Source organism: Durio zibethinus, chromosome 27 (assembly GCF_047325235.1).
Source record: "Durio zibethinus cultivar Kanyao isolate XHJ-2024 chromosome 27, ASM4732523v1, whole genome shotgun sequence".
NCBI lineage: Eukaryota > Viridiplantae > Streptophyta > Magnoliopsida > Malvales > Malvaceae > Durio > Durio zibethinus.
The window spans coordinates 15,208,420-15,223,722 of record NC_143188.1 but is presented as its reverse complement, the minus strand read 5'-3'; the positions used below and the strand labels follow the sequence as shown (position 1 = coordinate 15,223,722).

At 36.3% G+C, this 15,303-nt stretch overlaps 1 protein-coding gene and 1 pseudogene across 1 annotated transcript; one reads left to right on the top strand and one right to left on the bottom strand.

Annotated features, from left to right (window-relative positions):
• The first annotated feature begins 5,715 nt into the window (after positions 1–5,715).
• Positions 5,716–7,729, top strand: LOC149511016 (zinc finger CCCH domain-containing protein 1-like; annotated as a pseudogene).
• A 3,251-nt stretch (positions 7,730–10,980) lies between these two features.
• On the bottom strand, positions 10,981–14,473 carry LOC111279498 (receptor-like protein 7). Its single transcript, XM_089756668.1, has 2 exons — positions 11,779–14,473; positions 10,981–11,702 (listed from the first exon to the last, which is right to left on the bottom strand). Exons 1-2 carry the CDS (start codon positions 14,471–14,473, stop codon positions 10,981–10,983), a joined length of 3,417 nt encoding a protein of 1,138 aa, XP_089612794.1.
• Between the last annotated feature and the right edge of the window lie 830 nt (positions 14,474–15,303).

Here is a 15,303-nt window from a genome sequence, read left to right as displayed (position 1 = left end):
AAGGCCGATTTCGATATTAATGGACCCAACTCATGTAAGAAAAACCGGGTCTTTTTGACCCAATTTGTCTATCAACACTAATTCGGGTACTTAATTTTGCTTTTTTTGGTTGATTATTAATTTTATTTGCATGTCTAATTTTTTTACAATTTCTTTGAAAAAAAATTATTAAAAGCACTAAATTCTTATTCTTGTTTTCGAGGTATTAGTTTTTCTTTCCTCTATGATTGTTTCTTCATTGTTGTTGTTTGATCAATGAAAGTGGATTTTTTTTGTTTATTAAATTTGTGTTTAGAAATTTAAATTCAAAATAAAGGGATATATATTTCAAATGTTAATATAAATTTTGAAATAGAATTAAAACAAAATACGATTGTACTTAAATTCATGACTTCTTTTTTATACATTAAAAGTATGCCATCTATTGTGCATTATGTACCAAAATGTAATTTTCTTTTTGAATAATGAAAAGGGTAATAAGTGTTGTGTTAGATCTTACTTTTTCTCTTAATAACCATTCGGATGAGAAGTGAAATTTGTTTTGGAGAAATTAAAAATAATGATAGCAATAAAATTAATTATTATAACGAAAAATTAGATAAGATAATAGTGAGATTAAAATTAATAAAAAAAATATCTTAAATATATATGCAAAGATGCAGTGAATCCATATTTTAGCCTAAATTCTATGACATCGAGTATAAAATGGAATCTAAATTGACCTAAATAGTTTCTTTAGAGATGATCCATTGTTAAGTAGGCATCAGATTATTCGTAACCCAACAGCCAACATGGCATGCTATTACTTCTTACTTTTTCAATTTTTAAGTATTGAACAATTTGAGCATACATCAACTTCATTTTCATTGAGTTTTATCTGTATTTTTTTTAAGGAGATTGAAGGTACTATTTCAATATTTTATTTAGTTCCTCACCAGTCACCAAGTCTTTGCTTTACCCTGTGAAGCTGATCTTGACTTCAAAAACATCCTGTCCAATATTGAAGATAGTGATCCTTTCCCATATAGTTTTTCGATACTCACTAGCTTCTCCCAATCATTTTCTTGCTGCCAAGTTATATGAAATGAAAGCTTCACAAATCCGTTTTCAACAAAATTGCCATGTACAGCTTTAGAATCCTCGGCATAGGTGGAAACTAAACTATGGAGTTATCAGATACTTTGCAGGGGCTTTTGGTCATGAAGCTCATACTTATGGGTTAGAATTGGCACCTGTAAAAACAATATTGTGGCAAATGGAATGTCTTTGAAGTATGATTCCATTTTCTGTTTATTTCAAAAGTAAATGATCGTGCATTTGTATTAAGATAGGTCAATATCAATGTCAAAGAGTACACTCTTAATATTGCTAGAAAAAGAGGTTAGATTTAAACAAAATTTGGATATATTGTGATAGGTATTATAAAAATTTTAAAAAAAAAAAATTGTTCAGGAGAAGTGATCTTACATCTAATAATTAAGGATTGGACGATAAATTTATAAGTAAGGACTACCTTACTACTATCACTAGATGCATTTTTAAAGGATAAAATTGTAAGAACAAGCTTCCAAACCTTGAAAATGGATAGTATCTCATAAATAATGCAGTCTAATAATTCTTGTAATTAACTGTATTAATCTGTGGTGAACATTAGTGAACATACCTTCCAACTTTATAAATAAATACCACAGTTTCCTTATCGAAACATTTAAAAAAAAAATTATTTGTGAACATACAATACCTCACAATGATTACAATCTTAATTCTTACATCAATAATGTTTATCAGTTGCATGAAAATTTTATTTGCCAACTTTTTGTAAGTACTAATCTTGAGTGTACAACAGTTATTAGGAATGTCACAATTTGTCATGGGGTTGAACAATTTCTTTATCCGGAATAATTTTTACCAAAAAAAAAAAAAATTAACGATGGCAAGTGGTGTTGGGGAACACCATAGCTCTGATACCATTTGTTGGGCTAAAAGCCTCCAATCCAATCACACACAGCGGAAGCAAAATCAAACAATAAATCAAACATACAAGAGACAATAATTTAACGTGGTTCGGTCCAACTGACCTACATCCATGGATGAGAAACAAGATCCACTAGTTGTAGAGAATTACAAACATACATCAAATCATCAACCTCACTCAACAATCAATACTCATAAGACACTCTTAATCTCCTCTAGTCCTATGGAGTATTCTCAACCCAAATAAACACAAACCCAAACCCTTGTGCACCATTTCAACATAACCAAACACATACCCATATGCTCCCATACATCATACCTATGTGGACCCTCTCAGTCTCCTCTAATCCACTCACAAACAAACATACACACCCATAAGATGTAGAGCTCCAATACTCCTATGGGGTGTCTATCCCACAAAACCCTACAACTCTCTTACATCTTTTTCTCATACCTAACCCTGTAGAGACTTCACTTATTTATAACCATACAAACGTGTCCATTAAGAATCCCTCTCCTCTTAGAATTCTTCTCCTGTAAGTCAAACTTGCCTATTAAGAATCTCTTTCCTTTTAGAATTCTTCTCTTGCAAGTCAAACTTACCTATTAAGAATCCTCTTTCTCTTAGAATTCTTCTTTTGCAAGTCTTCTTGTCCATTAAGCAATATCCGACAAATCTTAAACAAATCTCTAACAAATCCCAAACAAATCTCTTATGGGATTTGAGTCAATATTTCCAACAATCTCCACCTTGACTCAAATTCCATTAATCATCTGTCTTCATGCTAGACATACTTGGCTCCACCTGCAATGAAAGTCTCACAATCATCTTCTCTTCTCTTGTGTCTTCACGCTTCATACAAACCAATCCTCAATCTTAAACTCGAACTCTTCTCTTAAATCGAGCTCCTCTAAGCTTACTTCTTCCCATGTCTTAAACCATGCACTTTCCACATCTTAAACCTTTAGCTCTTCTCACATCTCGAACTTTTAACTCTTCCACGTCTCGAACCTTTGACTCTTTCCACATGTTGAATCTTCAACTCTTGTCACGTTTCGAACCTTCAGCTCTGATACCACTTGTTGGGGAACACCACAACTCTGATACCATTTGTTGGGCTAAAAGCCTCCAATCCAATCACACACAGTGGAAGCAAAATCAAATAATAAATCAAACATACAAGAGACAACAATTTAACGTGGTTCGATCCAACTGACCTACATTCACGGATGAGAAACAAGATCCACTAGTTGTAGAGAATTACAAACATACATCAAATCATCAACCTCACTCAACAATCAATACTCATAAGACACTCTCAATCTCCTCTAGTCCTATGGAGTATTCTCAACCTAAATAAACACAAACCCAAACCCTTGTGCACTCTTTCAACATAACCAAACACATACCCATATGCTCCCATACATCATACCTATGTGGACCCTCTTAGTCTCCTCTAATCCACTCACAAACAAACATACACACCCATAAGACGTAGAGCTCCAATACTCCTATGGGGTGTCTATCCCACAAAATCCTACAACTCTCTTACATCTTTTTCTCATACCTAACCCTGTAGAGACTTCACCTATTTATAACCATACAAACGTGTCCATTAAGAATCCCTCTCCTCTTAGAATTCTTCTCCTGTAAGTCAAACTTGCCTATTAAGAATCGCTTTCCTTTTAAAATTCTTCTCTTGCAAGTCAAACTTACCTATTAAGAATCCTCTTTCTCTTAGAATTCTTCTTTTGCAAGTCTTCTTATCCATCAAGCAATATCTGACAAGTCTTAAACAAATCTCTAACAAATCCCAAACAAATCTCTTATGGGATTTGAGTCAATATTCCCAACAAGTGGCAGCAAACAGCTGTCTTTGAGCTATTAAAAAGAAAAGTGGTGGCCTAATTGAGCTATGCATCTTTGGTTGGGCCAATGATGTGAGGCATGATCCAACAAACAATGATCCGGACAATTTTTTCAAAACTTGGAATGCAGCTCTACAATAGTCATCCTCTTAGGATTCTGGAGAATGGAATATATGAGTATTTGGATATTAATTACTCAAATATGTTTGATAAGTTTGATGATCTCTGCCCAATTGTTTCCGTAAGACAGTTACAAGTTTGTCCACTGGTGCCTGTATTTTCTTTTCCTCTTTTATGTTCCTCTGAATTGGCAAATACTATCGGACAGCAAAGGAACAGCATTCGAGTTTAAATATTTCTGTACAATCAATCTTATGCTCTGTTTTCGAATAATTGGTTTAGGATCTTTGAAATTTTTTTTAAAAAAAGGTATCTGAATTTGTATCTATATGGGCTTTTGTAGATCACCAAAGGTTGTGTATTAACTTAGGATTACATATGTTACCATACATGCTTGAACATCTTTGTGTGAGTGCGTGTGGGTTAGCGACTGCAAGGGAGAGAATATATTTGATCAAATATTGAGGTTATAGATATTTCTCTCTCCCTACATATGGCCCATTAAAGCAAGTTGTTTTTCCACAATAAATAGGCTCTGCAGGCTGTTTTTGGAGCTCTGCAAGAAGTATGACCAGCCAATAAAATCTTATTTTGCCCTTAAGTTTTGAAGGATGTATTCAGTTATGTGTTTAGCGTCATTTGATTTGTAAGTGTTGGAATGGTGAATGCAGTAATTTGGATGCTTATATGCAACTTTCATTTCCCCAAAATTGAAGTTAAAGGTTTTAAGAATTTTTTTCATGCCTTTCTAAGTTCATACACTCATTAGATTGTTCAAAATTGTACTTGATGGATTCTGGACCTCTATGTTTGTCCAATTTTATATGCTCAGAATTGGATTATGAATAAAAAAGTTATGCCTCTTTTTAATTTGTGCTTGTTTGAAATGAGAAACCTTTTGTCACCTGTTTGATGAATTAATTTGCAAAATGAAGAAATCTTTTATGCACGTATATGTTGGATCATTTTATTTATTTTGGATCCTTGGATAATGTTTTTGAGAATATATTTATTTATTTATGACAGTAAATCTTCTTTTTGCTGAATTTTGATGATGTAAGCAGGAGCTATAATGATACATATTATGTTGACTCTCAAACTGTGTTGAGGTTTCATACAAGTGCTCATCAAGCAGAGCTGTTGAGAAGGGACACACTCATTTATTTGTAACTGGCGATGTTTACTTTAGAGATTCTATGGATTGTACCCGTTACCCTGTGTTTCATCAGGTTTCATTTTGTTGAAATCTCTTTAATTTTGATTAGCTTTTTAAAATTCTCTTCTCTTAGGAAATTGTTCCGAGTACATGGGAATTTTGCATCCCCTGCTACATGCGCAGCACAGCCATCCATATGTTGGACTGTATAGTGGGCTCCTTAGTGGGTTCACAGGAAGAACAACTGTATTCTTGATGAAGGCCATCAAACATGCGGAGCTGTTTGATGAAGGCTGATTCATACTAATTCTTCAATATATTTTGTGATTTGGATAAAAAATTTTCACTTTCTTGCATAAATAGAAATTTATGATTTGGGTAAATAATTGAGCATTTAGCCTTTTCATGAGACAAAGCTTGATCTTTGCTTCTCTCCAATTAGTGTGTCATTCGTTACCTTAATTAATAATAACGAGGATTTTGACTCAATGAGTTTAAAACCTTCTTTTGAATTGAAGCAGCAGTCGTAAACGATTTGAAGTTAATCTTGCTTGAGGCAAGGAACTTATGAAACCTTTGCTCTTGTTTCTGTTAAGATGACAGATTTAAGCGAGCCCTAGTTTCCAGAAAAAGAACCTCACCAATCTGAACAAGGTAAAATTTGTTCCTTTTTGTTATTCTTTTTGAAGGTATATATGTATATTTACTCATATAGCTAACTCTTTGATTTCTCTAACTGCAATTTCTTTAGGAAGCCAACAATGTGCGAAAACATAAGGAAAAGGGCAATAAATGAAGATGAAGATGGAGACTCCAGAAATGGCACATCTCTGTTGCACAATCAGAAAAAGGCTTTGAAGCCTGACAATATGTTATGCTTTTCAACTGGATCCTCCAAGAGTGCTGCTCCCACTGAATCAAATACAGAATCTGGCAAACCGATTTTTCAATTTGAGTCCTTGAAGGAAATTCAAGTTCAAAATGATAGCAGAGCTACAGCAACCATAGAAACGGAGACTGAGTTTACAAAAGATGCTCGCGCTATACGTGAAAAAGTTCTTAAACGAGCAGAGATGGCTTTGAAGGGGAAAAACACAAGCTCTGGGGGGGGGGGAGAACTTGTATAAAGGAATGCATGGCTGTATGGATCATAAGGCTGGGTTTCGAAGAGGGCAAACAGTTGCCAGTGAGAAAGCTGGTGGCTCACGTGGACCTCTTAGGGCTTCTGCCCTCATCAGGGTTTCTGCAAGATTTGATTATCAGCCTGACATCCGTAAAGGCTACAAAGAAACTGGTTATTGTGGTTAAGGAGATTCATGTCAGTTTATGCATGATCGGGGAGACTACAAGTCCGGATGGCAGTTAGAGAAGGACTGGGAAGAAGCAGAGAAAGCAAGGAAGAGAAATCTGGCTTTGGGTGGCGATGATGATGATGACGCAGGGGTAGACCAAAGTGATGATGACGATGATGATTCGTTGCCCTTTGCATGTTTTATTTGCCTGCAGCCTTTTGTGGATCCTGTTGTGACTAAGTGCAAGTGTCACGGGTCGAGACTTAAGCTCCAAACCCGCGCGGCTCCGAGACTCGGGCATTCACCCTTCCGGCATCCCGAATTAGCCTAACTGCCACGGTTCACACCCTTGTGAGGCATTGTCTGCTCTGGCCCCCTTGGCCTCACGGTTTTGTCCTACAAAAGGCGCCTCACAAGGCGGAGATGTTGTGAACCCATTTATACCCCAGGGACCCTCTTATTATGTTCGATGTGGGATTCAGGACTCCCCCTTAGGTCCGTGACATTCTCCCGCACCCAACCTCGTGACGCCCTCGTCACGGAGGCCGGCCACCCTGCCTACCTCCCTCGAGGCGCTCGGCGTGGATCGAACGGTTTAGGGCTGGCTCTGATACCACTTGTCACAGGTCGAAACTTAAGCTCCGAACCCGCGCGGCTCCGAGACCCGGGCATTCACCCTTCCGGCGTCCCGAATCAGCCTAACTGCCACGGTTCACACCCTTGTGAGGTATTGTCCGCTCTGGCCCCCTTGGCCTCACGGTTTTGTCCTACAAAATGCGCCTCACAAGGCGGAGATGGTGTGAACCCATTTATACCCCAGGGACCCTCCTATTATGTTCGATGTGGGATTCAGGACTCCCCTTTAGGTCCGTGACACAAGCACTACTTCTGCGAGCATTGTGCTTTAAAGGTACCCACATATGCCTTTTCATGTACATTAATTTTTTTAATGTCTTTTTTGTGCTAGGTTAATATCTATTAGTTTTTGTTACTTTTGTTGTTAATGCATTACTGAGATGCAACACTTTTTTGGTTACTCACATACAAAGAATATTTTTTGTGGTCCAACCTTTTTTCAGCTATAGAAATAGGACATATTTTAACTTTACATCATCAACTTTTGGTGCCTCATGTCAGTATAGTTTACATTTTTATTCTCATTCGAATGCAAAATAACCAACTGCATCTTTTGGTTTCTCATCATCACGCAAAGAATAAGAAATGCTTTGTATGCAACCAACCCATCCTTCGCATATTTAATTCTGCTGATGAGATACGTAGAAAGATGGCTGAAGAGGGTAAACCATACGTCCATTGATGCTTTGTTTCAACTCCTGATGCCATGAACACTTTTATTTCTTTGTTTGGTGTTGTAGCAGAATCTTCACTTGTCTGAATACCTTATTAAACGAAATCATTTCTCTGCTTGAGCTTGGGGGAATTTTGGATTATGCAGTGATAAGCTCTTTAAAATCATTGATGCTGCAGGCATGTGCATTACTATTTAGGTAAGCATTCTTTCTGCGTCATTCCACAACTGACTCATGAGTTGAGTGATAGTATTAAGCAGAGTAAGAATTAGGTTTTTACATGAAGTTCCAAGAGCTGTCGAAAACAACTGAATGAGTTGACAATTGTAAAATTTGTAATGTGTATATAAAATTGGCGTTCCTAAGATGGCAACAAACCCTATTGCTGCCTTTTACCCATGAAGTAGCATTTCTTCTACCTAGAGATAGCAGTGCAATCCGCTATTAACTTTCCACGAATCAGCATCCAACTTCACAACCTTCATAGTGGCCAAGAATTCAGCTTGATCAGATCAGAATCCAGGTTTCGATGACACATACTGGTAGGATCTAGGATGTTATTTCAAAGAGTTTAAGAATGTTGGATTGCAGGTAGTTTCAATTAGGTAGAGACCGCTAACGGGAGGTGTGATTTTTTGTGCTGTCCAAGTCCAAAGCATAGAAAACATTAATGATCAGTTTTCTTCCTGGAAAAATACGGTTCCTGCAATTAAAAAAAAAAAGTGAAATTAGCTAGCAAACATAAACTTAAACTCAAGAAATAGTAATCTTTTTTGTGTCCCTTTTTCCCTCAAAAATATTTTTTTAGCATGAGTTTTTGTTTTCTTGTTTCCCTGTAAAATTTTCAAATGACCAAATGCATAAGAATAAAGTATTTTTCTAGTTGACACTTACATTTCTAGTTAGAGAAGGATTCAAATGAGCAAGAACTTAGGGCTGCATGAGGACAGTTGTAGGAGAAAGCCTCTAGCGGCAAAGTCTTCATATATGCATAATCACTCTGTCCAATGTGGCTTTTGTCAACCCCAAAGTCATCAAATATCTTTTTACGTACACCAATCTTCTAAACATAAAGTCTGAGTTAATACTCAAAATAGGCTAAATATCAGAAGGCTTGACAACCTTCCTGGTTTACAGCATCAAGCTGACCACTAGAGAAAAAAACTACCTATAAAATGACCAGTGATTGAAACATAGCATGTCTTCTATAACTTCATCTTTCAATTATGGATTAGTGGCTATATCAGAACACTTAGCATATCAATGTGAATATTGGCTATTTATTTATGACACTTTATTTCTATTAGATAGAGAATAAGTTACTGAAAGGATTCAATGGAATTCTAGAGAAGTGAGTATATGTAAGTTACTGAATGTATTGCCCTCATGTTTTTGTTTAGTCAAGGTCTATTCTACATGCAAATCAATCATATAGCAATAGAGCTTACAACAAACCATTTGTTTTTGTCTGTGGGAGTGCTGAAGCAAAGAAACAAAGGATGATATGGGATTAAAGTTGAAGAAAAAAATAACGGAAATATTTCAATCTTTCTCGCCATAGTCAAATCTATAGTTGTTAGGGACAATAAAAAACAATCAAAGTTAGTTTGGGATTGTCGAGCTTGATGCCTGAAACTGGAAGCTTTGTTCTTTTCTTTTCGTTGTTTTTTCCTCTGTAGTGATGTAGCAGTTAATACAGGAAGAAAGTATCTCAGCTTGAGCTTGGTCTGTGAAGATTTTTGTGTTAGGAGATGTAACATCTAGTTTTGGCAGTTAAAGTGGTAGGCGTAGTCATTGTTGTACATGCCATGGCTTATATCAAATTACTGCACTGCAAATAGTTGAGTTGAATAATTGATATTGTTGATGTAATTCCCGGTCTGATAGTCGAAAGTTTAACTGGAGGTTGAGGAGGAGAGTCTGTGTTACCTGTCACAGAGTAGAAAGTCAGTGTGCCAAAAATGTTATTTTGAGGCATTACCGGATGCTCAAGTTAAGTTAGTAAGGTATACCAGAAGCAAGTAAATGAGACAGAGTCAGAAGCAGTTAAAGAGAGTAAAGAGAATTCAGTAGTGGATTACCTGTCTGGTCTGGTTCTACTTTTTATACCTCTTAGATGACGATGTGGCAAAGTGGGTTTTCATGTGTAAGACCTACTATGTGACTGCTGACATGATCACTTTGGTATAACAATAATGAAGAGTTTAAAAGATAATAAGATTTTTGTTAAGAATTTCTTTGGCTAAATGATTTTTATTAACCCAAAGAAAGCAGTCTGCTACAAGTAAACAGTAAGCTATCAAAACGTTACAAATGTCCAAGAACAATCTAACTTTTGCAAAGTAATCAAACTAAACAACATTAAGGAACCAGTCCCCAATTCAGACACATTTTTCTTTTGCTAAGCCAGAAATTATTAATAAAAACAGAGTTACACAGTAGGGTGAACAACGGGGGAACCCCATAACTCAGCAGTAAAACACCACCCCATAGACAGAACAGAAGAAAAGCACAATACAACCAGACATACTGCCAATCATCTTAGGTGAGCAGAAGAGAAAGAACTGACACACAAGTACCGTAACACCAAGCCAAAAACATTCAGACACAATTTCTGTTGTTGAAGAGAAAGAGTGGAACTGGAGACTGCAATCTTGATATTGAACTAAGCCAAAAGGAACTTCTGATAGTTGATACGATAGCTTCAACATCTTTAGATGGCCTGCCAAACTTCCTTTGATCGTGCTCCTGCCAAACAAAATAAATATGAGCATCCCAAGCCAATCTAATTAAGGACAATAGATGCCAAAGCTTTGCTTTGCTCTTTAGATGGCTGAGAGCCCAATCTAACTCAAAATACCTGTCACTCACATGCATTTTACAAATTACTGATTTGGAAACTCATGATTGTCATTTATAAAATGAGGTTAGGAATTCAAAGGACATATCCTAGTTTGCAGGCAATTTTTGCTTTTAGTTTTAAAAGCAATGCCAAGTTTAAAAAGTGAATGAGACATCCAAAGTTGAAACCTTCTTTAATTAAATTTCCAATGTAATCACTTTAGTCAAATATCGATTAGTGCAGATATATATATATATATATATATATCAATCACACTTATAATGCAAGAGAATATTTAAATAATTTTATTTGTTTAGGCAATTAACTACAGCTCAAAGAATCAACAAGAAAACTTTTGAGTTATTAAGTATTCTAGAATGCTTGCCAAATGAATTTGAAACTTGAATTTTGATGGAGTCACCTGGAAGATCTTCTCCTTTTTTGATTCCGATTCCATGTAAACCTATCCATCCATTTGTTTCCCATCTCGTTCAGCATTGTATATCCAATAGATAACCCAATCACCAAACCACATCCATACCCAATCAATACGATTTTCCAAACAGATATTCCATCTACCCATGAATCTTTATCTTCCTTAGAGGGTGGCACTCCAAGACCAACTTCTTTGCATTTCCTTGTCAAAGGCGGCCCACACAATCTTAGGTTCCCTTTGTAAGAATCGTTTGAAAATGTATTGAATTGGTAGATTTGTGGTATGCTTCCCTCAAGTTGGTTGTAAGAGAGATTCAATACTGCAAGAAAAGTTAGGCTTGTATGCTGTAGAGGAATCTTTCCGGAGAGTTTGTTCTGGGAGAGGTCCAACGACTCAAGCTCAGTTAAGTTTCCAAGTGCTAAAGGAATTGGGCCAAGGAAGCTGTTGTAGGACAAGTTTAGCACTTTGAGTGACTTGAGGTTTTGTATTTCTTCGGGTATTTTCCCATTGAAACTATTATTGGAAAGGTCAAGACAAGCAAAGACGGTTAAAATTTTCTCGTAGAAAAGTTCAAACCCTTTATTCACAATTGTCACAGAGTCCTGGTAGTAATCATCTCCAATATAATCTGGCTTAGCTTTATTACCATCAATCATCATCTTCATTGCCTTCAAAGATTGAAAAAATCCAATAGGTAACTCACCTGAAAAGTTATTAGAAACAATCAATCATCATCTTCATTGCCTTCAAAGATTGAAAAAATCCAATAAGTAACTCACCTGAAAAGTTATTAGAAGCAAGGTCCAGTATGTGTAACTCTGGAAAAGCAATTTCATTCTCAGAAATTTTAATTGGACCATAAAATCTATTTGCTCTTAGTATAAGAACCTTTAAAGAAGGCAATTTCACCAACCAAAAAGGAAATGTGTCTTGTATCATATTTTTTCCAACATCCAAAACTTCAAGCTTTCTGCAATAGGCTAATGACCTCGGTAACTTTCCTTCCAGTTTATTCCGACCAATTTTGAGTGACCTTAGTTGAGGGGCTTGAAAGAATTCAATTGGTAATTGACCGGAAAAATTATTGAAAGCAATGTCTAGTACATCCAAGTCTTGAAAACAATTCTTCACATGTTTAATTGGACCATAAAACCTATTTGCTTGCAATACAAGGACCATCAACGCAGGCAATTTTCCCAACCACAAAGGGAATGTGCCATGCAGAGTATTGTTTCCAAGGTTTAAAACTTTGAGCATTGTGCAATTGGCTAATGACCTTGGCAACTTCCCTTCTAATTTATTATCATTGAGTTGAAGCGAATATAATTGGGTTGCTTTTGCAAAATCTGGTATGATGCTGCTGAAATTATTTTTTTGTAGATCCAAATAGCTGAGAGAACTGATATTGCCTAAGCAACTTGGGATTGGCCCACTTAATTTGTTAAAGGATGCATTAAAGATCACAAGTTGATTCAAATTGCAAATAGGTCTTGATAAAGAGTCTTGTGAAGAAGTTAGAGATTGGTTTAGTGAAAATTGGTCCAAAGATGAGAGAGAATTGTTAGAAAGATCCAGATACAGCAAACTTTGCTTCCACACCCAGTTTGGTACTACACCACTTATTTTGTTATTTGAAAGGTCAAGAACTCCTAAACTAGTTTGACTCTTTAAAAACTCTGGAAACATACTTAGGTTACAGAATTGTAAAATCAAGATACTCAACATTGGAAAAGAGGAGTTTGCGTCACCAAAAGGATACTCTTTTGAAAAATCAATCGGATTGAAAGAAAGGTCTAACCCTAAGAGAGTGGTCTTCCATAACCAATTAGGCACAAAACCATGGATTTGGTTGTTAGAAAGACCTAGAATAGCCAACTTGTCTTGAGTTTTGATGAATTCTGGAAATTCAGTAAGGTTACATGAAGCTAGGTGCAGCACCTCTAATTGGGGAAAAGCAAGGCTTGTGATGTTGCTTTCAATTGACATGCTCGTATTGGAAAGGTGAAGAAACCTTAAGTTCTTGAGTTGGGAGAACATGTCAAGCTTCACGGAACTAAAGCTATTGTAGCCTAAATACAATGCTTCAATCAATGAAGAAGATGCATTGGGGAACTCACCAATTTCACCAATCAGTTGATTTCCCGAAAGAGACAGGGTATGCAATGATGGGAGAGTAAATAAAGAAGAAGGAATTGAGCCAGAGAGGTGGTTCCGTCTCAAATCAAGATATGAAAGATTTGGAACTCCTAATCTATGAAATGGAGGGATTAAACCACTGAAATTATTAAATACTAATTTCAGCTCCACAAGGTTAGTAAGATTGGCAATTGATGATGGAATTTGTCCAAAGAAATTGCAAAAATGGAGATTTAAAGTTGTCAAGAACTTGAGATTACCAATTGTTTCTGGCAGTTTTCCACTGAAATTTGTAGAAGAAATCTTTAAGATCTGCAAAGCATTGTTTAGTGAAAATTCTGGCAACTGACCTTCAAGATTGTCATTTTCTGAAATGTCAATGCTTTGTATTTTTGGGAATAAGAAAACTTCTGTTGGAAAATGCCCACTCAAATTGCAGTTCACTAAACTGAGAGAAACCAAACGAGAGGAAATTTCCAAAAAATTGGGAGGTAAATAAGAGATCGAATTCCTACCAAGGAAAAGTTTGGAAAGAAAAGGAAGTCTTGAGAGTGAAGAACAAAATGGACCTATCAAACCACAATTCGACAGACTTAACACATGCAGGTTATGAAGTGCTATGGATGTGGCTTCACACCATTTAGTACTTTGAGTTGAAATGTTCACACTATCCAAGTAGAGCTCTGTAAGAGGTCTTAAATTTTGGATCAATGTCTTAAAGTTTGGGTTTTCTAGTTTAAGAGGTTGTTGAAGGTCAAAAGGCAGTTGATAGTAGTAGACGAAGTAGTTGTGTGGATGGAGAATTTGGTTATACCGTTGATAGCAAGAATCTTGATTAGATAGATCAAGAGAGACTAACCTTGTTAAGTATGAAATCCCCACTGGAATTTGGCCAAGGAAACATGAGTTGGAAAGGTTGAGATGAGTTAAATTTAGGAGTTTATCAAACTCGTATTGAAACAGAGTGGTATTAAAATTGTTTCCAGCAAGATTAAGGCGTTGAAGATGATGGAGATTGAAAATGGAGTGAAAGCTGCCTGAAAGGTTTTTGTAACTGAGATCAAGTCCAATCACATGACCCAAAGCATCACATGTAATTCCTTTCCAAGAGCAACAATCAGTGTTGGGATTCCAAAGCTCAACTTTGGAAGAGAAAGTAAAATTTGAGGCATAGTAAAGATCGTGGTGCAGTTGCAGTAAAGCAGATTTTTGGTCATCAAGGCACTGCTTTTGGAGATCAGTATAAGGAGGGGAAAAAGATAGCACAAGAGATACGGAGCATGAGAAGAAAAATAAGGTAGGAAAAATGAGTGATGTTAGGATATGAAGATTCTTCATGTTTTGTTAGCTCTCTATAAGAAAAATGAAGGGAAGATTGTGCAGTTTGAGATTCGCGTACAGGTATTTATAGACAAGTATTTCATATTACGTACTGTTATTGTAGCTATATATCTCCCTTGATCTCAGGAGATAAGTTCAAATGTGTTTTTCCAACCACATGTTTGTACGAGTTTGAACTTTTTCTGTAAGAGTTGAATCAAAATAGGTGGAAGACAGATATGGTTAATGTAACGCCCCAATCCCACATCAGGAGGATGTGTGGATAAGGAATGATATATATATATATATATATATGTAGAGACTTAATCCCAAATTTGTGAGATGACTTTTGTGGGACAAAACTGTGAGACCTTCAGGTCAAAGCGGACAATACCTCGCAGGTTGGGTGCGGGTCTCTATAAATGGTATCAAAGCGGTCACCAGTGACCGCAGTCGTGGGAGTCACACGATGGTCTGGTGTGATCTTGGTCCTGTGGATAGACTCGGCTTGACGTCGGCTTGACAGGGACGTCAAGCATTAAAGGTGGGGAGATTGTAACGCCCTCAATATGTGGATAAGGAATGATATATATATGTAGAGACTTAATCCCAAAGGCGTCTTTTGTGGGACAAAATCGTGAGACTTTCAGGTCAAAGCAGATAATACCTCGCAGGTTGGGTGCGGGTCTCTACAGTTAATGCTTGTCTATTTTGAATTTTAAAGAATGAAAGGGGTTTCAATGATGATAAGGCTGATAGTTTTGCTTTTGTAAATTAATCTTTATCACTATTTTCTTTCTTTTATTCCCATTTTTTATTTCATATTATGTATTCGTACAAAAAAAATT

Bases quoted from the DNA above. Each gene is read 5' to 3' on its own strand.
- LOC111279498 (XM_089756668.1), bottom strand. From the start codon at position 14,473: ATGAAGAATCTTCATATCCTAACATCACTCATTTTTCCTACCTTATTT. The intron at 11,703-11,778 runs GTGAGTTACTTA...ATAACTTTTCAG, and splicing joins TGCTTCTAATAACTTTTCAG to GTGAGTTACCTATTGGATTT.